This window comes from Xiphias gladius, chromosome 6 (genome assembly GCF_016859285.1).
Source record: "Xiphias gladius isolate SHS-SW01 ecotype Sanya breed wild chromosome 6, ASM1685928v1, whole genome shotgun sequence".
In the NCBI taxonomy this organism is placed as follows: domain Eukaryota; kingdom Metazoa; phylum Chordata; class Actinopteri; order Istiophoriformes; family Xiphiidae; genus Xiphias; species Xiphias gladius.
The window spans coordinates 25,349,350-25,373,089 of NC_053405.1; the positions used below are offsets into that span (position 1 = coordinate 25,349,350).

At 43.2% G+C, this 23,740-nt stretch overlaps 2 protein-coding genes and 2 non-coding genes across 8 annotated transcripts in view; 3 read left to right on the forward strand and 1 right to left on the reverse strand.

Annotated features, from left to right (window-relative positions):
* cep63 (centrosomal protein 63) overlaps nt 1–18,917 on the reverse strand; it is a 31,236-nt gene extending 12,319 nt beyond the window's left edge. The window contains exons 1-14 of one of the 3 annotated variants that reach the window (XM_040129149.1): nt 18,466–18,917; nt 18,107–18,284; nt 17,714–17,809; nt 17,395–17,511; nt 17,162–17,275; nt 16,884–17,057; nt 15,381–15,526; nt 15,014–15,157; nt 14,780–14,882; nt 14,459–14,656; nt 12,626–12,712; nt 12,297–12,490; nt 11,866–12,217; nt 11,573–11,765 (exon numbers count right to left, since the gene is read on the reverse strand). In XM_040129149.1, coding sequence (XP_039985083.1) covers nt 11,573–11,765; nt 11,866–12,217; nt 12,297–12,490; nt 12,626–12,712; nt 14,459–14,656; nt 14,780–14,882; nt 15,014–15,157; nt 15,381–15,526; nt 16,884–17,057; nt 17,162–17,275; nt 17,395–17,511; nt 17,714–17,809; nt 18,107–18,284; nt 18,466–18,506 — 2,137 coding nt within the window. In that variant the 5' untranslated portion in view covers nt 18,507–18,917. The remainder of the gene's footprint in view (nt 1–11,572; nt 11,766–11,865; nt 12,218–12,296; nt 12,491–12,625; nt 12,713–14,458; nt 14,657–14,779; nt 14,883–15,013; nt 15,158–15,380; nt 15,527–16,883; nt 17,058–17,161; nt 17,276–17,394; nt 17,512–17,713; nt 17,810–18,106; nt 18,285–18,465) is intronic. The other 2 variants (XM_040129150.1, XM_040129151.1) reach the window with 2 other exon arrangements.
* A 337-nt stretch (nt 18,918–19,254) lies between these two features.
* Nucleotides 19,255–19,326, forward strand: trnap-cgg. The gene has a single exon. It is a non-coding gene; the product is annotated as a tRNA-Pro (tRNA).
* A 487-nt stretch (nt 19,327–19,813) lies between these two features.
* Nucleotides 19,814–19,885, forward strand: trnap-ugg. Its single transcript has one exon. It is a non-coding gene; the product is annotated as a tRNA-Pro (tRNA).
* Nucleotides 19,886–20,040: 155 nt separating this feature from the next.
* im:7152348 (uncharacterized protein LOC559250 homolog) lies at nt 20,041–22,339 on the forward strand. Of its 3 annotated transcripts, none has more exons than XM_040129368.1 (4): nt 20,041–20,324; nt 20,759–21,271; nt 21,733–21,837; nt 21,931–22,339. In XM_040129368.1, exons 2-4 carry the CDS (start codon nt 20,907–20,909, stop codon nt 21,974–21,976), a joined length of 516 nt encoding a protein of 171 aa, XP_039985302.1. In that variant the 5' UTR covers nt 20,041–20,324; nt 20,759–20,906; the 3' UTR covers nt 21,977–22,339. The 3 variants fall into 3 exon arrangements, with proteins under 3 accessions (XP_039985302.1, XP_039985300.1, XP_039985301.1); XM_040129366.1 differs by having other exon boundaries at nt 20,763–21,271; XM_040129367.1 differs by having other exon boundaries at nt 20,763–21,271; nt 21,952–22,339.
* Nucleotides 22,340–23,740: the final 1,401 nt, after the last annotated feature.

Genomic DNA, 23,740 nt, shown 5'->3' on the forward strand with positions numbered 1-23,740 from the left:
CTGTTGAAGAGTACCAGAGGATTTACCACTCAGTGGTGGATAACATGCTCAAGTATGTGTAAATTAGCTAATTTAAACTTAAAAACACTGATGAACCTGCATACAAACATATTGGAACTGATAAATTCTCAATTGATTTGATAAATTTAAAAAGGTAATGGATAAAATCTTCACTGGTTAACATGAATATTTTGTTGGCTTTTTAAATCACATTTTTCTTAAATATCTTATTTTTGTGTCTCCCTGTCCTCATAGAAGTAAAAGTGGCAGACCTCGCCCCTACAACCTGCATCTTGGTCGAACGATTAAGCAGCGCCTTTGGGAGCGTCTGGGTTGTCCCAAACTGACTACAGTAGAAAATACTGAGGGACTCTTGGAGATTCAAGAGTCTATGGTGAAAGAAGTCTATCCACCACTTATAGATGTTGACGTCTCGGATGAACCACACCCTTTGGAGCCATTTAGGAAAAAAGCAAAAACATAGAAACTAAAGTGAATTTTGTAGTACTAGTGCAAGTAATAGTTGTAAAATATATGAAATCAAACTGGTAAAGAATCATCAAAAAACATCCAATAACTTAGAAAAGACCATTGCTTACTCCGACTTTTAGTTTAGTTTACTCTGATTTTTATAATGGAAATTCCAATCTAGTCAAAGTCCACGTAAATACAGCAAATTAGCCAGCAGAACCCAACTACATCCCCAGCCTCCGTCTTACATCCTCTCACAGCCAGCAGCATCCACCCTCAGCCTTCAGAAATCCAGCACAATGCTCCACCTGCAGCCTTTACTGCCTTCACTCTCAACAAGTCCTGCAGCCTCCTCCAGCCACCCACCACCGCGGCCTACACCTACCAACGTTCCAGCCAGCAACAGCCACATCCTCCTCATAAGGGTTATGTTAGCAAGGTGCAGCCCCAGCACCCACCTGGTCCTGCCAGCCTTAGCCTTACCCTAACACTTACACCATCTGACAACCAGCTGTTGTCCTCCACCTTCAGCTTCCAGCGACCAGCTGCAAGCTTCTGCAGCCTCTGCCCGCCAGCCACGGCCACAGCGTCCTCCTGCCGGCTCAGGAAGTCATCGAAGGTCCCAGCCTCTTCCTGCTGCTTCCAGCCTCAACCTCAGCCTCCACCTCCAAACTCCCACGTAGCTAGCTTCCACCTGCAGCTACTGCCTGTAATCTGACATTCAATAATGTGTTTGCTCCCTCCGGTTGAGCCCCAGCCTTCACCCACAGCCACTATCTGTGGCCTTGGGCAACCAGCATCAGCTTCTACCTGCAATTACTGCCTGTAAGCTGCCATTCAGTGACATGTACTGTGTTTTTGAAACACCATAAAAATGTGAAGCATTTTTATCTTTATTATAAACCTGATTTATTTGCCTTTTTTTAACAATATGGTAATGTTTTCTGTGTACAATCTTACTTTTTCTCAGTAACAGCCTCCGATTACAGCTATATCATTCTCTACCTACAGCCTCCAGCACCCAGCCTCTGTTTAAAATGCAGCTGTCAGCAGCATTCAGCTGCAACCTCCAGCAAACACCAGCCGGTACAGGTCCATCCATAGTCTGCAGCCTCTGCGCGCCAGCCACAGCCACAGCCTCCGTCTTCACTCTCAACAAGTCCTGCAGCCTCCTCCAGCCACCCACCACCGTGGCCTACACCTACCAACGTTCCAGCCAGCAACAGCCACATCCTCCTCATAAGGGTTATGTTAGCAAGGTGCAGCCCCAGCACCCACCTGGTCCTGCCAGCCTTAGCCTTACCCTAACACTTACACCATCTGACAACCAGCTGTTGTTCTCCACCTTCAGCTTCCAGCGACCAGCTGCAAGCTTCTGCAGCCTCTGCGCGCCAGCCACAGCCACAGCCTCCGTTTTCACTCTCAACAAGTCCTGCAGCCTCCTCCAGCCACCCACTACTGTGGCCTACACCTACCAACGTTCCAGCCAGCAATGGCCAGAGCCTCCTCCTGCAGGCTCAGGAAGTCATCTAAGGTCCCAGCCTCTGCCTGCTGCTTCCAGCCTCAACCTCAGCCTCCACCTCCAAACTCCCACGCAGCTAGCTTCCACCTGCAGCTACTGCCTGTAATCTGACATTCAATAACGTGTTTGCTCCCTCCGGTTGAGCCCCAGCCTTCACCCACAGCCACTATCTATGGCCTTGGGCAGCCAGCATCAGCTTCTACCTGCAATTACTGCCTGTAAGCTGCCATTCAGTGACATGTACTGTATCTTTGAAACACTGTAAAAATGTGAAGCAGATAAACTTGATTTTTATCTTTTTTATAAACTTGATTTATTTGCCCCTTTTTAACAATGTTTTCTGTGTACAATCTTACTTTTCTCAGAACCCCAGGTGAAAAATTCAGCTACAGCCTCTGACAGGGAGCTGCATTGGCCTCTGCCTCCAGCTGTCAGCATCCAGACCCAGCTGAAAACTGTGTCCTCCTGCACCTTCACCTACAGCCTTTGCTAGCCAGCAATAGTTTCAGCCTCTGCATTCCCCCCGTGCAGCTGCAACTTAATGCTCTGGCTGATGCTTCATCAAGTAGTCTAAGCCACAGCCTCTACGTACGGGAATCCTCAGATATCAAGAAGCCAGCTCCAAGAACGGTGTCTCCCTGCAGCTTCCAACGGCTAGCTGCAACCTCCGACAGCCTCTGAGAACCAGCCACATTAGACACTGTTAACAATTTTCAGCACTCAATATCAGCGGAAACCTCCACCGCTTGCAACCTCTGCCACATACAAGTAGCAAGAGCCAACACATACAGTGTTTGCCAGAGTGCGAAACCTGTAGACACAATCCCAACCTCCGCAGCGAACTGAGGTTCCGCCCCCTGTTTGCATCTTCCAGCAGCTAGCTGCAACCCCTACATCTGTCTACAGCCTCTGACAGCCAGCTGCATACAAAGCCATCAACATGTAGCACCAGATGAAACCAGCAGCTACCACCAGTAAACTGCAACTCCAACATCCACCGTTTTTCCAGCCAGCAACAACACAAGCCTGGGTATGCAGGTTTCACTAGTCAGCTTGAGCCCTGGTCTCTGTGTGCCCTTTCCTTCACTAAATTCAAGCCTTGGACAGCCTCTGGCCTCCAGTTTAGTTTCAGCCTCCCTCTTCAACCTCTGAAAGCCAGCTGTACCCTCAGCCAATTCCCACTGCTTTGAGCGGCCAGCCTCAGAATCCAGCTTCAGCTACAGCTGTGTTTAAAAACAGAAACATGTAAATGGAAGATGACTATTTAAAATAATATGATAAATAATATTTCCTTTTTTTCTTTGTTTAATTTCTTCTCATTTAACAATGCAGTGATGTTTTCTTCTTCTCCATCCAGTATTGCTCCAACCTCCACCTAAAGCCTTTGACAGTCAGTTGTATCCCCACCGGTGACCTACAACCTTTGGCAGCCGGCATTGTCCTCTACCTGTAGCTAGTGTCTTACTTAAAAGATGAGTATCTATAAAACAAGATGAAGATGTGCATGCATAATAGATACCTTAAATAAATATTTTTTTGCTTGACTTAATTGTTTAGCAATGTGATGGCTGGTTTTCTGTGTACAACCTAATTTGTCTCTGTAACAGTCATCTAAGGTCCCAGCCTCTTCCTGCTGCTTCCAGCCTCAACCTCAGCCTCCACCTCCAAACTCCCACGCAGCTAGCTTCCACCTGCAGCTACTACCTGTAATCTGACATTCAATAACGTGTTTGCTCCCTCCGGTTGAGCCCCAGCCTTCACCCAGAGCCACTATCTATGGCCTTGGGCAGCCAGCATCAGCTTCTACCTGCAATTACTGCCTGTAAGCTGCCATTCAGTGACATGTACTGTATTTTTGAAACACTGTAAAAATGTGAAGCATTTTTATCTTTTTTATAGACTTGATTTATTTGCCCTTTTTTAACAATGTTTTCTGTGTACAATCTTACTTTTTTCCAGAACGTCAGTTGAAAATTTCAGCTACAGCGTCTGACAGGCAGCTGCATCGGCCTCTACCTCTGCCTCCAGCTGTCAGCATCCAGCCTCGGTTAAAAATGCAGCTGTCACTATTTAGCTACAGCCCCAGCACCTAAAGCATCTTAAACCTTCACCAACCAGCATTTTAATTACCTACATGCATTTTAAGCCTCTCTGTAATGCACTTTTGTCAACCACTGCTACCGTAAATGTGTTAAGTAAGTACCCTTACTTGAGGTAAATGGATAGTAGTTAAGAGTTATTTACAGACCTCAGATATGTTCACTTCCTCCTGCAACACATGTAAACACCAGATTTGATCCATAGATTTAGAACAGTGGATATTTTATCACAAGTTCTCCTGAACATCAATATGAATATTGCTTATATTTCATTGAATTAATTCTACTGTATATATCTGGCTTAGTTGTTCTACTTTTTTAATTGTCAAACTGAAGAAATGACAATTACATGGTTGGTCATTTGAATGAAAGGAAGAAAAATTAAACCCTTCCAAGGGATATAAATCAATATTTTGTTATAAACATACATACATAAATCTTTTGCTCGTGCTGCCTTCCTCAGAGTTTTTCCATTTTTTCTTTTGTTGATGAATGTGAAATTAACAGCTGCAGTAGCTAGCTAGCTAACTAGCTATAATAAGAATATACAGGCCGTGGACACAGAACACAGTAGCATGAACATGTGGAAAATATAATACCGTGCAACAGCTTTGCAAGAAAAGTGTCTTCGGGATCAGAGTAATGGTAATAGTAATAAGGATGAGAAGATAAACTGCACTATCCTTTGCATTATCCCTGACAGATGGTCACTTTCATTCATCGTGAAGGTCATCCTGACATTTATTTGCATAGTATATGTAATTCAAGTTGAGGTCGTACCTAGGCATATAGCAGACACTAATGAGAAACCTGGATAATGTGCTGACGTGGTGGAAAGTAACTATGGACATTTTGCCTAAGTACACTTTGGCGGTATCTTGAGTATTCTCATTATATCCTACTCTAGTCCACTACAATTTCGGAGGGAAAGTTTGTCTTTTTAAAAGGCACTACCTTTTATTGACAGTTTTAGTTACTACATACATGAAGCTCAAGACATACAAAACATATGGTCATCTTGTTAAATATGATGCATTGTTTTGTTTTAATTTCCCAACAATTTTAATTTCCAAAAAAAAAAAAAAAAGAAGCTAAATTAGCTTCTCCTCCCCCAGCTACAGCATTAGAAAATAATATTACTTACAGATGAATTCATCAGTAAGGGTCTAACCTGCTGCCTAATAAGTGGTTTACTTTACTTTAAGTACATTTGTAAATAGTATCTTATTAACACTACTTAAACCCTATAATACTTGAGTGTAGTTGAAACAATTTCTGAACATATATTCACCTCTGATGTTGATATGGGGACGTTGTTGGCAAACAGCTGCTTATTTACACATCCAGCAGTGATTGAGCAATATTATTATCGATTTAGGGTCGTGTTTGTGCCCGCATTTGGGTTCGTTGGATCTACGCCCAATATTCACTCTCTTTTAGTGCTGGTTTTGTCTCTACCAACTCCAGAGGGAAATTTCTGGCTCTTAAGGCAAGTTCACCGGCTAGTCCCTAATTTGCTGGGTACAGTGGGCCGAGAGCAGTTCGAGTGAACCAAAACAGTAAAGTTGCAGTCCAGGCAGCTAAATAGGTAGATGTATCACTATAAAGCTCCATACAAACCGAGGTCACCTGCAGATTCAGGTGATAATTCTCTGTTGGCTCATAACTGCACACAACCCCTTTCACATCATCCCATTGCTGTCACGTTTTCATTTGACATATTGTTACTATAAAAATACGGATTATAGTCGCTTTAAAGTAAAATTATGAATGCAAGGAGGAGGATAGAGAGAAGGAGGTTCAGCATGGTCACTCAGGGCAAACATGTACAAAGAGCAGATTATGAAAATCACCAAAAATTAAAAATAAAAATCCAGAGAAAGATCAAGGAGGCCATTCACATCTGGCACCAGAGGGCCTTGGACAGAAAGAGGGGTTATAATCAACAATTCTATATTTAGATCATGTGATCTAAATATATTTGAGTTACACTATCACAATGACAAGTAAGGAAACTCCCCTCATTGAGGAAGGCCATGAGATGTGGCTGAAAGCTTTGGGAACACAAAGCTCAAGTCGGAGGATTTTTGTGTTCTGGTATCTCTACTGTTGTTTAAGTAAAAGATCTCCATACTTCTTCCACCGCTGTTTACATGCCACAGTGCGCAAACAAACACATAGGCCCGCTGTAAGTGGGACACTAGTGTGCATGTTAACGCACTCATTGTACTTTAGAGGAATGAGTCTTTTCCTCTTGGCCTCTCTGGCACAGTTTCTTTGGCACAGAGCACCAAGCGGGCCGATAAGAACGCGCCCCTCTGTCTCTGCAACATTCCAAGTATCCTGCAGCGAGCGTCCGGAGTCCAACTGTACGAGATGAGTCCAGCCACAACCTGCACCCACTCACTCAACCCCACCCTCCCAGAACAATGAGACGTTCCCATCACATAAGGGACATGGCTGGAGCTAGAAGTGGGACATGGACACACACGAAGCACGACAGGCATGTTCCCTGAGGCCCCGCCGTGGAATGTGCAACAAAGAATGCATGCGGGCCGCAACAATTCTGGGAAAAGTCGTCTTATCTTCTTAAGGAAGTTGAGCAATTCATTAAAAAAAAAAAAAAAAAATCATGTTCATCATGTCTGTCAAGGTGCAACAGCGTGTGACGGGAGTAGTTTGTCACTTACGAGCAACATGTATCATACTGGAGAGACATTTTTGCACTTCTTGGACCACTATAATAACACTTTTCTCTGTGGGTTCAGATACGTTAAAAGAGAAAATATATCAACCACTTTTGGATATTGGTAAATTATTTTCATCAAGTATCACAGACATACCCCCCCCCTCTTCTCAGTAATCTGTCCTGGCAGTTGACCCTGCCTGGTTTAAGAAATCCCTACCAACCTGCATTACTTTGAGCAGTTCTACAGAGATAAGTCAGAACTCCACACAAACAATCTATCTTCATTCTTTATTCCCATGACAAGTTATGATCTTACAGATAAGGGAAATTCCTAAAACACATACCTCGGATATCTTTCCCATTCAAGATGGGCTGATAAATGGAACCGACTTTACAATTGAGTATTTGGAAAGTTTGTTTACTCACATACTGTATTTGTGCGTATGGGATCAGACTTTGATAGATCATTTGGCCTCATGGATCAACTAAAATGTCTGGTTTGTAACATGAGGTGTTCAAGTATGGTGTTGGACTGTAGATGCATTCCTGTTTCGTGCCAGGAGCAGGAAAACTATCTTTCAAGCCTAGAACTCAGACGCAGGCTGCCGAATTACTGGGTAACAGAGAAGTATCTGATTTGGCAGATTCATTCCTATTGACCTCAGTGTGACAGCAGAGCATTTCATTGCTCCCCCTGCTGCTTGTTTGTGGTAAAACAAGAGAAGCAATGAAGGACTCAACGGTCTCAAACCATCCTTGCTTTTGAGCTCTCCTACAGCGGTTTGCAGTCAGGCTGTTGCAAGAGTGACTCAAAAAATTAGGATACCGTCAACATGTGGATGTTGGCAGAAAAGAGTGTTTAAGCTTGAATGAGAATGTTAATTGAGTGAAATAGTACTACTACTAAAAAAAAAAAAAAAAAAAAGCACTTACCAACTTCTTATAGGTATTTTATCATTAACAAGGGGAAAAAAAAAAAAAATGGATGGAGGACGTTCTTGGGGACATTTTTGGTTCTTGGTTTTTTCACTGACCTAAAAGGCATTTGCATGCTGCATAAGATTTCATTCAACTAGAGAAAGAAAAGATCATTTTTCCAGACCTAATTTAACATTGTATAAAAATAGTCAAAAAAAAAAAAAATCACAAAGTCTGCTTACTTTTTTTTTTTTTTTTCCTCCCCCCCCAAGCTTTCAGCCCATCTTGTGGCTTTCATCAGCAGAGCCGCTCCCTCGGTCAGCTGACTAACTAATTTAAACTTATAATAACTTTTTTTTTCTCTTCTGCCAGGTTGGAAAACAAGCTGTCAATACAACACTGACACACACATCGATCAGCCACAACATTAAAAACCAGTTAGTGGTTTTAATGTTGTGGCTGATTGGTGTATCATCACCTTAAAAAGCTTGTTAGTAAACAGTTGCTTATTTACACATCCAGCCGACACAGGGCAACATTAGCCGAATCAAATATTCACTCTCCTTTTAGTTCTGTTTTTGGTCTCCACAAACCTGTGAGAAACATCTAGCTCAGCTAAATGCTCAACTATATTCACCAGCTAGGCCCTAACTTTGTCCATCCTCTGTTTGGTGCTGGACAGGTACCGTACAATGTGTTTATCAGAGCTTTTTACCTGAAACAGCTTTCAGCACTGGAGGTGATACCTTTCACAATACACATAGTGATTTGATTTTTGTTATTATAATAATATTGAATATAGCCACTTTAAATAAACCCAAATGAGCAAACTCCATCTGTTGAGGAAGGCCATGAGATGTGCCTGAAAGTTAAACCCAGTAAGTGGACCTTGTGATAACTCTGTCAAACTGTCATTTTCGAGTTGAACCATCAAGAGTAAGAATTATCAAGGCTTTAAAGATTTTGTATAGAGCCCTAAAAGCCCCCAAATTATCAGGTTTTGTCTTAACCTGTCCCACATGCTTTAGTCTAATTACTTTCAACAATTCCAATATGCTTATTAAAGGGGCACGCCACACATCAATTTCCAATTTCACGCATCAAGTTACAGTTTACTTGTCGCAGAGATTATCATTCAGCTTGAGAAAACAGTTGTTTAATGTCTTCTGTGGCTTTAGAAGAGCTGTCTAAAGCCTGAAGAAACAACCCTGATGATGTCACCAGGGTTATCTCGGCTTGGGCTATGAGACTTACATTGGCCAGGTTGGCACGAACATGAATCCAAATGGGTGATAATATTGCTCTATCACTTTTTTTTTTTTTAGAAGAAAGCCTGCATTCCAACCTGGGGTTGTGGAGTTTGAAAGACATAAGCAGGGAGGGTCTAATGAAAGACACTGATGAGTTGCATAATGGGAAATGTAGGATTCAGTGTTCTGGGGGCTTGACCAATACTTGAGACTAAAAGTCGGGATACCTTGGCCTCTACTGCATCAGTTTTGAGCATTTTTTAAATCTTTCTCTTGGAAGTCAGCCAATGTTATGGAATTACAATATTAAATTGCTTGAATGCCCCTTTAAAAGCATACGGAAATCATTAGGAGCAAAAAGCGATCATCCGAAAAAATGGGTGTGCCTTTAGAGGGAGGGTGTCCTCTGCATCATACCACTAAATGTCCCGATAGAGTTAAGAGCTTAGTGTAGGCAATTCAATTAATTACACTAATCAATTTAGCAATTATTCAATCATCTTGCAGCCTAAAGCTTATTTTTCCTGTGAAGCATTATGTAAATAAGGCTGTCCGAGCTCTCCCCAGACTTGAATCAGCCTAACTCCTCCTCCCTTTCACTAGGCCCCCTCAAGGAATCTACACATATAAAAACCTTTTCACCTCCCCCCAGAGAGAGCCACAGAAACGCCTGCCTTGCCAAATTCCTCAGTGCTGTTTGTTGGGGCTTACAGTGCTAGTAACACAGGCTACCAAATACCACAGTGAGAAGTCACTGGACTCAGACAGACAACTGAACCATTACTTCTGTATTGTTATTGTAATAGTACGACAGCAAACATGAGAAACACATATTTCTTGAGAACTGTTTTTTCACTTTTTTTTTTCATTAGGAAAGCAGTAAAATATAACTATTCCCCTTGTAGCCTTTCATTGTTTCTGCGGTTCAGCACCCCACATGGTTGATATTAACATTCCATACGCTTTCTAATGATGAGGACAAAGCAGGCTGCAGGGAAAGGTTCATGACAGCGCTGGCATGGTGCTCACATTCCTGTATTAGACTAGCTGGAGAGCCTCTGGGTGGTGGTGGTGGTGCTTTGGGGGTGGGGGGTGGGTTGGGAGATGAGTAAACAAGAAAATAAGGACAGCTACAGTATAAGCTGCCGTCTCTTCCTCCCTGCTGTCTGAGATGTCTGGACAGACATGTACATATGTGGCATTTTCCCTGTTCCGACAGACGTGCAGGGAGGATGGACACTCCTTTGGCTCACGGCAACATTCTTTGCTCTGGATGTAGATGCAAAGTGCACATTAATGCTGCATTACAGGCAACTTGAAAAACTGGAGTATGCAGCCTCCTACAAGAAAAAAGTTTAAAGGAACGCAGCTTAATGTCAGAAAGTCAACCAGTGACTCGGCTGGAATTCAGCGACCGAACGTCAGCTATGTGATATGGCAGAACACACCGTGATTGGTCAACAAAGTCTTAAGGCCATCGTAACTTATTAAAAGCACAGTTGAGACCAATTTCACATATGAGCTGATAATGAAACCTGCCCTTTCAGCGACAGATGTGTCGCAACATGGCTCAGTCACAAAATGTTAACATTGTCTCAGATAGAAACAATCTCTGTTTGGAAAATCAAGCATATTCCCGTGTTTTTTTTTTTTTCCCTAGCCGCAACAATCAAACGTCAGCAGTCGTACAAGCTGAAACGGAACGCAGCATAAACATAAACCGTCTTGGGCGCAAGAGCCCACACATCTGGCATCTTTAGGATCTTTTAAGATAAAATACTGCAGAGATGTTTTCCTAAACAGTTAGCCGTTGATGAGTTCCTGTTGTCGACCGTCATGACTCAGTTCATGCGTTACATCCGTGACCACAAAAGCCAGCAGTGAGACCTAATTCCTGCATTTAGTGCAGTTCTTCCCTTCTTTTCGCCATTCTACTTTTTTGTCCCTTTACACAAGACTACAAGCTGACCGCAGCTGAGACAGTTGTTTGATTAACTGATTAGAAGAGCATCTGGGAGTAGTTTGATAATAGTTGTTATTAATCGTTAATTGAAAAATGCGCAAATTGGTTCCAGCTTCTAGGATGCGAGAATTTGCAAAACTTTACAGGACAAGTTGCAACATTTTATCAGACATATTCCCTGTTCCCATGTGTGGAACTTTTAATGCAAGACATGAGGCAAAGCGTTTGACCAGTCAGCTTCTGTCAGTGTTTGTTCCTCGAGGATGGCTTGTTGGGACAAAAATGTAACGTGACTGAAAACAAACTAAAAGCTGAGAAAATCTGGGCTAATCAGCTATCTAGGACAAATACACTGTCAAAAATATAACCAACTGTCCCTTACTTTGGGAGCGGAGTGTGCTTGGTATTGCTTACATGTATACCGACAACTCTTTCTGAAATGCATTCACTCTCTCTGACAGTTCTTAAGAAAAACTTGGGTGAGCTCAAAGCTCTGAGGTGCCATAGTGATATTAAATGTCCAAATAAATGTAAAAATAAGACCAGTTGTCCCTAAAGTTCAATTAAGTGTGGCATATACAATATGTCCCACAAATGTGATTCAGGGCTGCTGTTCAAGGCACTTTTTTCAGATTTATTCCACCTTACTCAATCACTGACCATTCTGTACAGAGGTCTGGGCAGAGTCGGGCACTGAGTCACTCGGTAGGTACTTGGAGACTGTCCTGACGTTGTTCTCTCTCAAACCCTTGATGTGGGTGTCCAGTCTCTGGAACAGCTCCTTGGTCCGGAACATTTCCTCCTCCAGGAAACGACTAACCATGCCGTCTGCAGGTGACACTGATAAAGGCCCCTGGGAAGCAGGAAAAACACGCAACTGTAGGATTCTTTGCTAAAAACAAAAACCTTCACGACAACCGTGGACTAAGAGGCTTATTTGAGGTAAGTCTCACCAGTGGAGAGGCAGAGGGGATGGTTTTTTCTACGGACACAAGATTCAGAGAGTCTTCGGAGCTGGAGCTTTGTCCCTCAGCAGCAGAATCATTTGAACTCAAGGTTGGCACTGAGTTTCTCCTAGTCAGTCTTTCGCTACTGGAGGAGGAAGAGGAGGAGGATGCTGATGAATGAGGCCTGCCATCTTGGTCCTGGCTGCAGGGCTGGCTTGTGGGGGACTGGGAAAAGGTCTGCAGCTCTTTAAAGAGCCTCTGGATCTTCCCTTCATGGCGAGTGTTGTTGTCCTGCAGCTTAGCTTTTGCGGCCTGCATCACCTCCTGGTACTTTTGATGTCTCTTATCTTCATTCCTACTGATAAAACAAGTAGGTGCATCAGGGCTTGGTTTCTTGATCTCTTGCGCCTGTGTGTCTGTGTATACGCCACACCTACCTGTCCTGAGCAGGCCGTGGTTGGTCAGTTACTGCGTGACTGAGCAGGGCACGTTCATATTTATCTTGGCTGAACACCCCAGCTCGGGCACGCATCTCACTGAGTGCCTGCCTTAGCTGTCGATTCTCTTGCTCCAGGATGCTCAGTGAGGACGTATAACTCTCCCTCAGGGAGGCAAGGGATGAGTCCCCCCCCTGTGGAGAGCGAAGAGAGGGATGAGTCAGATTTAGACACAAGCACTGAGGCCAAATTGAGAAAAGAATTCTGTCTGCTGCTGTCTGTAAAACCATGCAATGACTACATTAACAACTATGTCAAAGCAGACAAACCTTGGGTGACTGAGACTCCAGTCTATGCAGCAGACCCTTCAGATGATGGTTCTCAGTTTCTAGAGTCTCCAGCTGCGTTTGAGTCATCTGAGAAAGTCAGAAACAAGAAAAATGTGACCCATTTTACTGACCCCCCCCCCCCCGAGCAGCTGACAGGCTCCAGCATGATACAGGTTTCCTTAACCTATTAAGGATAAAAATAAAATACAAAGCATTTCTCAGGAATTAGAGCTTCACCTTGCAGGTCTCTTCCAGGATAACTATAGCCCCTTTCAGATATGCACCTCAACACATAAACGTGATGGCCATTGTACATGTCCCATGGTCCTAACAGTCCTAACTTAAAGTCACCCTCCACTCATTTTGCCTATTGTTACGTCGCGTGGATGTTTGAGGTGCACTGCGCAGAATGATGTGTGTGCGCGTTCACCAGCTGAGGGAGGAAAGTTTCTCTCTGCTCACCTTAAACATCTACAGTACATATGAGCAGGCTGGAAGCCAATCATGGTCCAGTATGAAACTTACACAGGTGTGATGTGGAGATTTGAAACCACCGGGTCACATGCACTGAGGCTGGACTTTTCAGTGGGACACTTCTTGTGTCCAGCACTTAAACATTTTGAAATGAACAAATTTGCATATTTTAGTCTCTAGGTGTTTCAATGAGGCACAAGAGCTAGATGTCTTTTTTTTTTTTTTTTTTTTTAATCTAACGGTAATTTTATATTTTGGGGAAAACCATAGCAGACATAAATTATGATTCAAAGCAGAGCATTTTCATGTCTTAAAGACAGGACCCAAACTGCTTAAAGTAAACTATTGGACTTGGAAGATCAAAGTAAAAATCCTTCATTTTTCTCCTACTTACAAATTTAATAATAAAATCTATTTAACAAACTTTTTTGACTGAAAAATGCTCACAAATGTTAGAGAACTGTAAAGGTCTCTTAAGTTGGTTAGAGTTTATCCTAAATGGCTCCGGTGCACAACAGAGTAGCGTGACTGAAGCAATAAATTTAAAAATAGAGTTGAGAGAGTTGTACATTTGATAGGATGTTACACCCCCTTTTTTGGGGATCTATCCGGGCTGCAAACAAACAAAGAGAATAAATCTGGCACTGATTATATTTGCAGTCACTGTCTAAGTATCTTGATTGTCTGCACTTGTCAGTGTGGTACTAAGTTCTCCTGAAATGATCTCTCTGATGTACCTTGTTTACAGCAGCAGCATGTCTTCCACCAGAATTTTGTTTCCCTTTCAGCCAATTTCCTGTTACTTCAGCCCTATTTTTACATGTATTCATTATAAATACATTAGATTGTTGTGAATTTCCCCGAAGATTTCACACAACCTGAACTTCTGAAACGAATAATTCTATATGTTCTTGCAGACTAACATATGACTCTTTTAAAGAATGTACAATATGGCAGGTGTAGGGTCAGTCTATATCTCCGATTTGCTGAGCACACGAGCCTCTCTCTCATTCATACTGTTACTTTTCAACTCTCCCTCTTCTCCCTCTTGCTAACCAGGTGCAAAATACTGCAGGAGCATTGTGGCTCTTTTTGTACAATTAATGACAGTATTTATTATTCAAAGTAAATATTTATGCAACAGACACTTGTGTCAGAGCAACACAAAGCCATCACTTCGTCAGATAGATGAAGACAGCGATGTTATGTATTCCATGTCAAAAAAGGATGAACGTTGCCTTACAAGGCTCACATCATGTGATTTCTGTTATAAAACTACTGTAATCTCATTAAAGCTTTAAAAATATCTATGAAAATGATTTGACAGTTTGATTAACACCTATTGTTGGAACTTCTCACTTTAAGCTCAGCTGCCTTCTGTTCCGCACGCTCCGCCTCGCCACAAAGCTGCTGCTTGATGCTGGACGAGGAGCCACTCAGTGAGGCAATGGTGAGCTCGCGCTGGTGCAGCTCACTGGTCAGCTTTGACACCTCCTTCCTCATCCCCTCCACCTCACCACTGTGAGTCTGCTTGGCCCTCTGAAGCTCTTCTCTGAGCTGTAGAGTAGAGTCAGAGAGGCGACAGGTAAGGTTTGTGACTCGAAGCAATGTTGATGTCGACGGGGTAAAGGTTAGACAAAGAAAATACAGTACGTCAGTGAGTTAGGGAAGCTTTCTGACCTTTTTCATTTCCACGATACAAGAGTCATATTCTGCTTTTATGCTTCTCAGATCTTGTTCTGTCTTTGAGCGGTCAGCTCTCTGTCGGCTCACGTTATCCAGTCTGAGTAAATCACCGCAACGTGAAAGGGAAACCGGTGTTGATTTGGCAAATTCAAAAACATACAGAAGGTAAAGTTTATATCTCTAAAATAAGAAAAAACAATGTGGGCGTTTACAGACTCCAGCATTCACCTCTCTTTGAGACATGCCAGTTCAGCCTTGAGATGAACCTCACAAGCTTGGGCAGAGTGAAGCTTGGTTGCAGTCCTCTCCAGATCTTGTCGAAGGGTTTCCACACCTGCACAGCCCTGGGCGGTTACGCAGTCCTCCAGAGAGCTGGATACACAAGAACATCCATGAAACACTCACAAGACAACTTTCACTTTTCACATTTCACTTGTTTCTAACTTTCTTTTGGACCACTGCAAAAATACCTGCAGCTTCTCCACTGTGCATCCTGCCCACAGTGACGGTGTAGAGTGCCCTCTTGTGAAAGTGTTTTTGTACTACATCATGACAGTACTGAATACACATAAATGACAGATGGAGAGTCACCCACCGAATGACTTGGTCTTTAGCTTGCAGTACTTGGTTGAGTCTCGCAGCTTCACTACGAAGCCTTTGGCGTTCCAAACTGGCTCGTCGCACAAATGTATCCTGAGAGTCCAGCGTTGCGCGAAGTTCCTCCCGTTCCTCTGAAAACACCTGCGGAACAGCCGTGGACCATCAGCCAATAAAATTATATTTCAGCCTTATTGTTATTGTGCCTGATGCTCAATGAAATAAAATTTGCATAACAGACTTATGAAGGGCTGTTGTTTTCCAGGTAATATCGGGACCATTTTTTCAGTTGCGTCAGTATTTTCCAGAGTGGGCTCAAGGTTAATGTGACTTTATCCCCAGGCTTCTGGACAAAGCTGCGATGAACTGAAAACTCTCCTGATGGAAAAACTCATTCTTTAGTTGTGATTATGGCTGCAACTAACGATTATTTACATCGCTGATGAACCTGCTGATTATCTTCTCTTTTATTTGAATAATGTCAGAAAAATTGTGGATTAGTGATGTCATCCAACTGCTTGTTTTGTCCGTCCAACAGCAAAAGACCCACGGATGTTCAGTTTACTGTCAGATAAAGCAAAGCAAAGCAGAAAATCCTCACATTTCAGAAGGCTGAAATCAAGAATGTTTGGAATATTGTTTGAAAAATGACTTCAACAATTATTCAATTATCAATAATCTAGAGCTGTAGGTATTAGTTGATTAATCAATTAGTCGACTCACAGACAATTAATGGGCAACTACGATGATAAGTACTTGTCTGTGCAAAAAAGCCAAACAGTCTCTGGCTCCAGCTTCTCAAATGTGAAGATTCGCTGCTTTCGTTTGTCTCATGTGACAGTGAACTGAATATTTTTGGATTTTGGAATGCTGGTCGGAAAAAACAAGCAATCTGAAAGAGTAACGTTGGGGCTTTAGGAAATTGTGATTGTAAAAAACTGTGATTTTCCCAGCTACTTTCTGACATTTTATGGATCCAACAATCAATAATGAAAATAACTGTTATTTGCAGCCATATATTAATGAATTACTTGCTTCAGCTCTGGTTGTGATAAAGGTTGAAAGCTATCGGTACATCAGCCAACAGTCTAGCATCTTCCTCATCACAGGTGGATCTTTAGGAACATTCACACAAAGTGTGTCACATCCACTGTTCAAGTTTCAAGGTCCTGAAATTTTCTTTTTTGATATCAGATTGTGGGTCTGTTGCCAGATCCTACTGATTTTAATTGGACTAAGAGAAACTAAGGAGTTGCATATTTTACAACAAATGGAAAATTTCTCAGAAAAGATTTAAACTAAATTTTTCACATTAATATACGCCTGGTTACTATTTTTACCAGGCTATTGCTCAAAAATGTGTCACTGAATTCCTCGGTTATCTCTTTTTTTTTTTCTTAATATGGGATGGTGGAGGGCCCCGATAAAAGTGTAGCCTCGGGGCCCATCATGATCCCATTAATCTGACACTGCTTGTATACATTCCTGTCATTCTGCTAACCTGCTGCTCTCGCTGGTACTGTGCCAGCCACATCTCAAGCGGTCGGAGTCGCTCCAGCTCAAGCTCCTGTGCGTGCAGGCTGCCCTGAGTCTTCTCCAGCTGAGTACGCAGGTTCTGCACCTCTAAACAGCACTCCCTGTGCTCCCTCTCTATTCGCCACGATGCCCACTGGGACTGGAAGTCAAATGACAGAAAAAAAACGTGTGAAAAACGACCTGTCTCAACTTTGCTTCGGCATAAAACTCCGTCCGACTTGACATCGCCTGTGTTGCTCTTACTTTCACATGTGCGAGCTCATCGGTCAGGCTCTCGTTCTGGGCCTCCAGTGCCGTCAGCTGTTTCTGGTACTGGATGTGCTGCTGCTCCCACTCCGCAGAGCGCTGACGATATTCCTGCAAGGACAGGCAGGGATAAATTTGCTCAACTTGAGCGGTAGATGGCAGTAAAGGGGATTTCGTAGGTGACTGGGATAATGTCAAGAAAAGAAGCAAAGGGAAATGGACTGTTGTACCTCAGTTTTTTCATGCAGTTGGGTCACCCCTGAAAGATCCATCTCTTTTGCTCCTCCACTGGTCTCCTTGAGCTGTTTGCGCTGAAGCTTGTGGTAACTTCTCTTTAATTTATCTAACTGCAGGAAAAAAAAAGTTCAACATGCTTGTATGAACATACTGTAACTCTGCTGGAAGATGATTCTCAAAATTAAGCATTGTCAAATACATACAAGCAGAACCATTTTTCAACCAGAGAAACCTCGAGTCTGCAAATCTGTAGACTACCATTTGACAGACTGACTGATTTTTTTAAATTCTATAACAGAAAATTTGTCTCACCTCTTCGCGGACTTTCTGCAGTTGTTGTTCGTACTTTGCAACTAACTCTTTTCGATCAGTCTGGGCGTCTTCCAGCTGCTTGCGCAGCAATCCGATCTGTGAACAGGGTGAAGATGGTGGTGGTGTTGTAAAGATATGGATAAAACATTGACATAACATCATCATTTAGCAGCATAAGTGCCAAGCAACAGTTCTGTTTACTGCATATTCCTCGTGGCATAAGCAAGGAAAATGTTAAGCCTCAATTCAAGCTATATGACTAATGAACTACAGTAATCAGCATAGATATGAAAACCCATATTACATGGAACAGAGAAGCCTCGGTGTCTCAGCTGCATCAAGAAACACTACATTAAAACTTTAGTTAAGTAGTTAAGTGGTCTTCTACTTCACCTCCAGGTCCCTCCGTTCAATGAGATTCCTGGAAGTCAGCAGCTCCTCTTCTCCACTTTTCAGCCTGAGCCCCATGGCCTTGATCTCAGCCTCCCAGCCCCTCTTCTGATGATTGATCATTATGTCGATCTGTCGCATCAGCTCCTGGAGCTCCGGCTCACACGATGACAGGACAGAGCTGGGATACAAACGCACAAACATCGAATCACGGTGGATGTTTCCGAGACCCGTTAAGATACCACATAACCGACAGCGTGCCATCTCTACGCGCGCCCACCATCACCGGCTTGCCCGTGATATTATGGAAGTAGCTCGAGTTAGTCAGGTAGTCACCGGCTTTAGCCACAGTTACACGTTACCTGAGATCAGGATTCGGCAGGGATCCCAAGGAAGCCTCCATCTGCTCGGAAGTGTCAATCAAGTCTTGTTATCACCTACCTTACAGTCTACTGTCCCTGCGAACACTTTTTTTTAACTTCCCTCAGGTTAGCTAACAGCTACGCTGACTAACCTGGCAACCCCTGTGACAGCATTGACGTTACGTGCTAACCATAACCACAATGAGCTGCGGCGACGCCAGTTAAACTGCGTGAGCTGAAATGATTGGTTGGTTCTATAGCTAGGGCTAAATGCGGTAGGCGGAAGACTGAAGTTTCGAACGTAGCCAGCACACGCTAGAAGCTAAAGTCGACAAGTTTCAGTGCGTCTAACTACGTTTGTTTACATCGTTAACTGAACTGCACTTCAATGGATTCGCGGGATGTAAGGCGGTAACTCCACCTCCAACCCGTGACCTCAGCACGCCGTACGTTGCTCCACAGCGCTGGGGTTACTGGTGGAGCTCTGCGGCCAGGCCTGGTAACTCATAAACCTCTTTTAATCAAACCAAATTAAAATACTATATATCCCACGGGTCTATTACTTAAAGCCACATAATGCTACAGTGATAAATTTATTATTTATTTTTTTTACAGCCTGTCTCGACAACCTTCATTTCCATAGTCTGAGGCCAAAGTTGCACAAGGACTGTACTGAGAAGGGAAACAATAGGTAATCCAAATAATCATCAGTACACACAAGCAGAATTAGTTCGTCATTTCGACTGTTGAATTTATTAATATGAGTTTTGTCGGCTCCCTTGGACACGTGGCTCGTTGGTCTAGGGGTATGATTCTCGCTTCGGGTGCGAGAGGTCCCGGGTTCAAATCCCGGACGAGCCCTACTTTTCGAGAAGCTTCGACTGGCGCTACTGCATGAATGGCGCTAGGGTCAGTTATGTGCTAGCGTTTATCTGCAGCTGGCTGCTCCTACAAACAGCGTTAGCGTTAATTTAAAACATCTACTGGATTACAGTATGGTCTTATTGCAGACGCTGACGGCCTCTTTACCTCTAGCTGCGTGTATCAAGGACAGAAATTTTCACGTTTTACAAGGAAAACGTTATACTCTACACTGAGTTAATATTAACACTTTGTTGGCCACCGAACTTTACTTTAACGGTAGGGTTGCCTTACCGGTAGCTCCAGCCTTTGCAGTTGTGCTAGGGATATTTATGCGTGTCACGGGTTTTTGAGTAGAGAAGATCGTAGAAAACACGCAGGATGGAAATATATATCATAAACATAAATAAAAGCAATAAAACCAAGAGAATTTGAATATTGAGTGGATATTTTGTATTTAGATCCAACGTTTGGAGGAGGTAAGTGTGGCTCGTTGGTCTAGGGGTATGATTCTCGCTTTGGGTGCGAGAGGTCCCGGGTTCAAATCCCGGACGAGCCCAACGTTTTCGAGAAAAATCTATGGGTCAATCCATCCTTACATATTAAGACACACCAGTTTGTAACGACAGTTGTACCTTTTGAAAGGGGGCGAGTCTAACTATGCTCATTACCACTGTTTGCCTCCCACCCCCCCTCCTCCTGCCACTCACCACACTCGTTTCTCCAGCTGTCCTCCGTCAAACACTGAACAAAGAGCGTCTCCGTCGCTCTGCTGCTTCCCCAGCTGTTGCGTAGTGAGGGTTTGGTGCATGGGAAGAGAGAGAGGGACGTTTCTGTTCCGCCCACACAAAACACAACAGACACTCCCAACAGGCGGCAGACGAGCCGGCTCTCCCTGTCCATCCACCGCAGCGAGGCTGTGCAGCACATCCTACAGGGACAGTGCTCTAATACTGGTCTGAAGGAGCATCGAGTCTTTCACGGAATATATGCAAACTGTAAGTACACAAACACGTGTCTTTCTTCAGCTATGATGTGTATTAGAGGATACTGATTTCTTTTCTCTTAGATTTTTTCTATATTTAGTGTTCATGTCTGAAATAATGCAGTAATACTAGGTAGGAATAATCCCTACATATTATGGTTAACCATTTCAAACTTAAGCAACTCTAACTTCTTTACCTTTTAAGTTATTTCTCCCTGGGCAGCAAAGTTTAGACTATACTCAAAATTACATCTCACTGTTAATTTTAAATAAAAATATAACTAAAGTCTGAATTCAGTACAAATTGAAAGACGATTACGATATTTCCAATTCAAAATAGATCCAAAAAAATCTCTTGCCCTGCAAATATTACCAGTATGAGAAAGTTTGTAGTTTGATCTCAACAGCACATCCCATAACTACTTCAACCACAATTTTATTTCACAGACAGAAGCAAACTGGGAACCTGGAGCAACCATCTACTTCCACAAGAGCTTATCATCAGTATCAGTTGCGAAATAGTGGAAGGTTCCAGGGAGACATTTCATTAGGAGTCGTTTCGATCCTCAGCGTGGTCCCCCAGTTCAGCTTGACCATGGTTCTGTGTGAGGACGGCGAGTGCAGCGTCTGCCTCTTGCCCTACTCGAGGATGGACCGGATCCCCCGGGTGCTCCACTGCAGGCACACCTTCTGCGACCCGTGCCTGGAGACGATGTCGCAGGCCAGGAGCGGGCTGCTGACCGTGGGCTGCCCTCTGTGTCGCCGGGTGACCTGCGTAGGCCGCGGCCTCAGCCTGCAGGAAGCTCTGTGGGTCAACAGCAGGCTGTGGGAGCAGATACCGGAGGACGTGGACGCAGAGGCCCAGGAGGAGGAGGAGGAGGAGGAGGAGGGCAGACTGAAACAGGAAGCTGAGGGGGAGAGGACAGAGGCCAAACAGCAACCCTCGTTACAAGCAGAGTGGTGGGTATGACAGTGTCAACACACACGTGGAAAGCTTACTAACTTACTGGTTTGCTGCAATCGTAGGCTCAGTTTCCTTCCTGTTTCTGGGCATTTTCAGTCAGAGTATGACTATTTAAATGAGCAGAGACATATACAAACAGAAAACTTAAAAATGTGTGACCCTTGACCTCTTGTTGTTTCCTATTGTTATTATTTTCTTTAAAGTAGCTTCAACATTAAGAGTTGTTTCCTTCAAACACTTGTAGGGTCATGTCAGGACTGAAAATGTCAAAGATTGAGAATATTATCTCTGTAAAACCAGTGTTGAATTTGAAGAATTTGAAGCTGATTCCACAAAATTCCAGCCATGCCGAGCGATTCGCACATCGATGGTAATCAGTAGATTTGTCCACAAAGCTTCTCATTAGCACCTCAGCTCGGCAGTGGCACATTCTGACACAGAAACCTTTATTTTTCAGCGCTTCCTTGCCGTCCCCCAGAACAAAGCTCAAATTACCCGCATTCTTCCGAAAGTTCAGTTTGACGAAGCAACACCAGGAGAGGATCGTGCCTGGCAGCAACGTGTAAGTCCTGACTTTGTGCTAAACCGAGACAAAAGCCGACGGATTTTGTTCAAATGTGGGCTAATATTTTTTTGTTTCCTTCTTTTTTTGAAGGGAAATGAAATCCTGGCGCAGGCTTTCAACTGAAGAGACATTTTGAAAAAGAAGAGATGGACCAAGAATGATGCGACATGTTGCAGTTCTCAGGATATTAGATGCTTCTTGAAGACTTGACACAAGCTTGTCAGGTGGAAGCAAAGTTGGGGCCGTTAGGACCAAGACTCCATTTGTGCTCCTGTCAAGACATTGTTTTGTCCTCAGCCAAAGGTGGCCCGTCGCCCCATTATTTATTCTAGGCTTAATTCCCCCAGCTGGTGATGTGGGATTTGGTTCAGCTGTCCCAGTGGGGCTAACACCCCAAGACCTCCTCACAACAGATGGTCTCCTGAGGACGTTCCCTTTTACATATCCACTGCTGGACACTGAATATAACCTACTGTTTTCTTTATTTATGATAGCAAGTTGACAAAGTATTTAATAAACACTATTTTTGAAAGAATTCTTTATCAGTGTTTTTATTTGCTAATTAATGCTGATCATACCATGCGGCTTTGGGAGATGACTCATTTAAAAGAATCATGAGCTCAAAGCAAAGACATGCCACTTTTGCACTTTACTCCGTGCATCATTTATGACACATTATGAATTTAAGGGACTAAAAATAAGTGAAGCCAGGAGGAGATTCCTGAGCCGCATAATGTGACTGTTACTTTTGCGGGGACGATAAAGAACAAAAACATGCCACAAAAGACTCCTTCAGCCATGAAAGTGGATTATAAACCCCATTCAATGAGCATCTGGCAAATATTCCATGTTAGAAGATATTAGAATACTGGATCATCGCTTTCATGGAAATGGCCTTTTTTTCTTTTGTGTTACCTTATGTGCACATATCAGTTCCAAAATGAACAGCCAGCACCGCTCTGAAAATAAAAGCGGATTGTACACATGCATGCTAAGTAGAATTAAATCTCCGATCAAGGTCACTGTTATGTGTTAATGTGTTTAGCATCTCGGTCATATTAAGGTCATTGGTGACCTTCCACGCTGGAAGGAGCAAGAAATGTGTTAGCAGAGATGCTGGTTTTGGTGCCACCTAGTCGTAAAAGGCCGTCTTAACTGTACACCTGTTAACTAGACCTGAAGGCGGTTGTGTTACTTTGCCTTTCGATACCATTTAAATATTCCCATCTTTCAGTGTTAGCACAGCGACTGACTTCAGCTCCTCTAAAAATGCCAAACAGGGAGCTGCATCCGAGTGCTGAATGATCTGGCATCAGCAGCGTTCGGCTGTCCAAGTTGCAGGCGGGACTACAGCAGGGAGGCAGCAGCCCGGCAGAGAACAAACAAAGAGAAACGGGGTTGTGAAAATGGCACAGGGCCAGTTTCGGTTTCGCAATGTATTTACCGGCTCCCGATGTGGTCCTGGTAGTGTTGATCACCGGGATTAGGGCGGAAAAGAAAAAGCAAACAACTCCAGAGTGCAGGGTGGCAGTGGTAGAGCAAGGGCTCGGATCATTTATTCACGTAAAAGTAGCAATACTACAATATAAAAATACTCCAATACACACAAGATTACCTATATCAGTGCAACAGTATTATCAAAAAACCTATTAAAAAGTAGAGGTACTCAATTATTATGCAGCAATATGGCTCCTGTAAGTGTCACATGTTTTGTATTTAAACTCTTCATCTGTAAAGTCCCCAGTAAGTACAGCTGATAGATGTTCTGGAGTAAACAAAATGAAGTGTTTAACTCTGAAATGTGGTGGAGTAGAAGTGTCAAGTAGAATCAAAGAGGAATACTCAATAAAGTGCAAGTATCTCAAAACTGTACTGAACCTACAGTACTTGAGTGCATGTA

Bases quoted from the DNA above. Each gene is read 5' to 3' on its own strand.
- im:7152348 (XM_040129366.1), top strand. The intron at 21,272-21,732 runs GTGGGTATGACA...TTTATTTTTCAG, and splicing joins CCCTCGTTACAAGCAGAGTG to CGCTTCCTTGCCGTCCCCCA. The intron at 21,838-21,930 runs GTAAGTCCTGAC...CTTTTTTTGAAG, and splicing joins ATCGTGCCTGGCAGCAACGT to GGAAATGAAATCCTGGCGCA.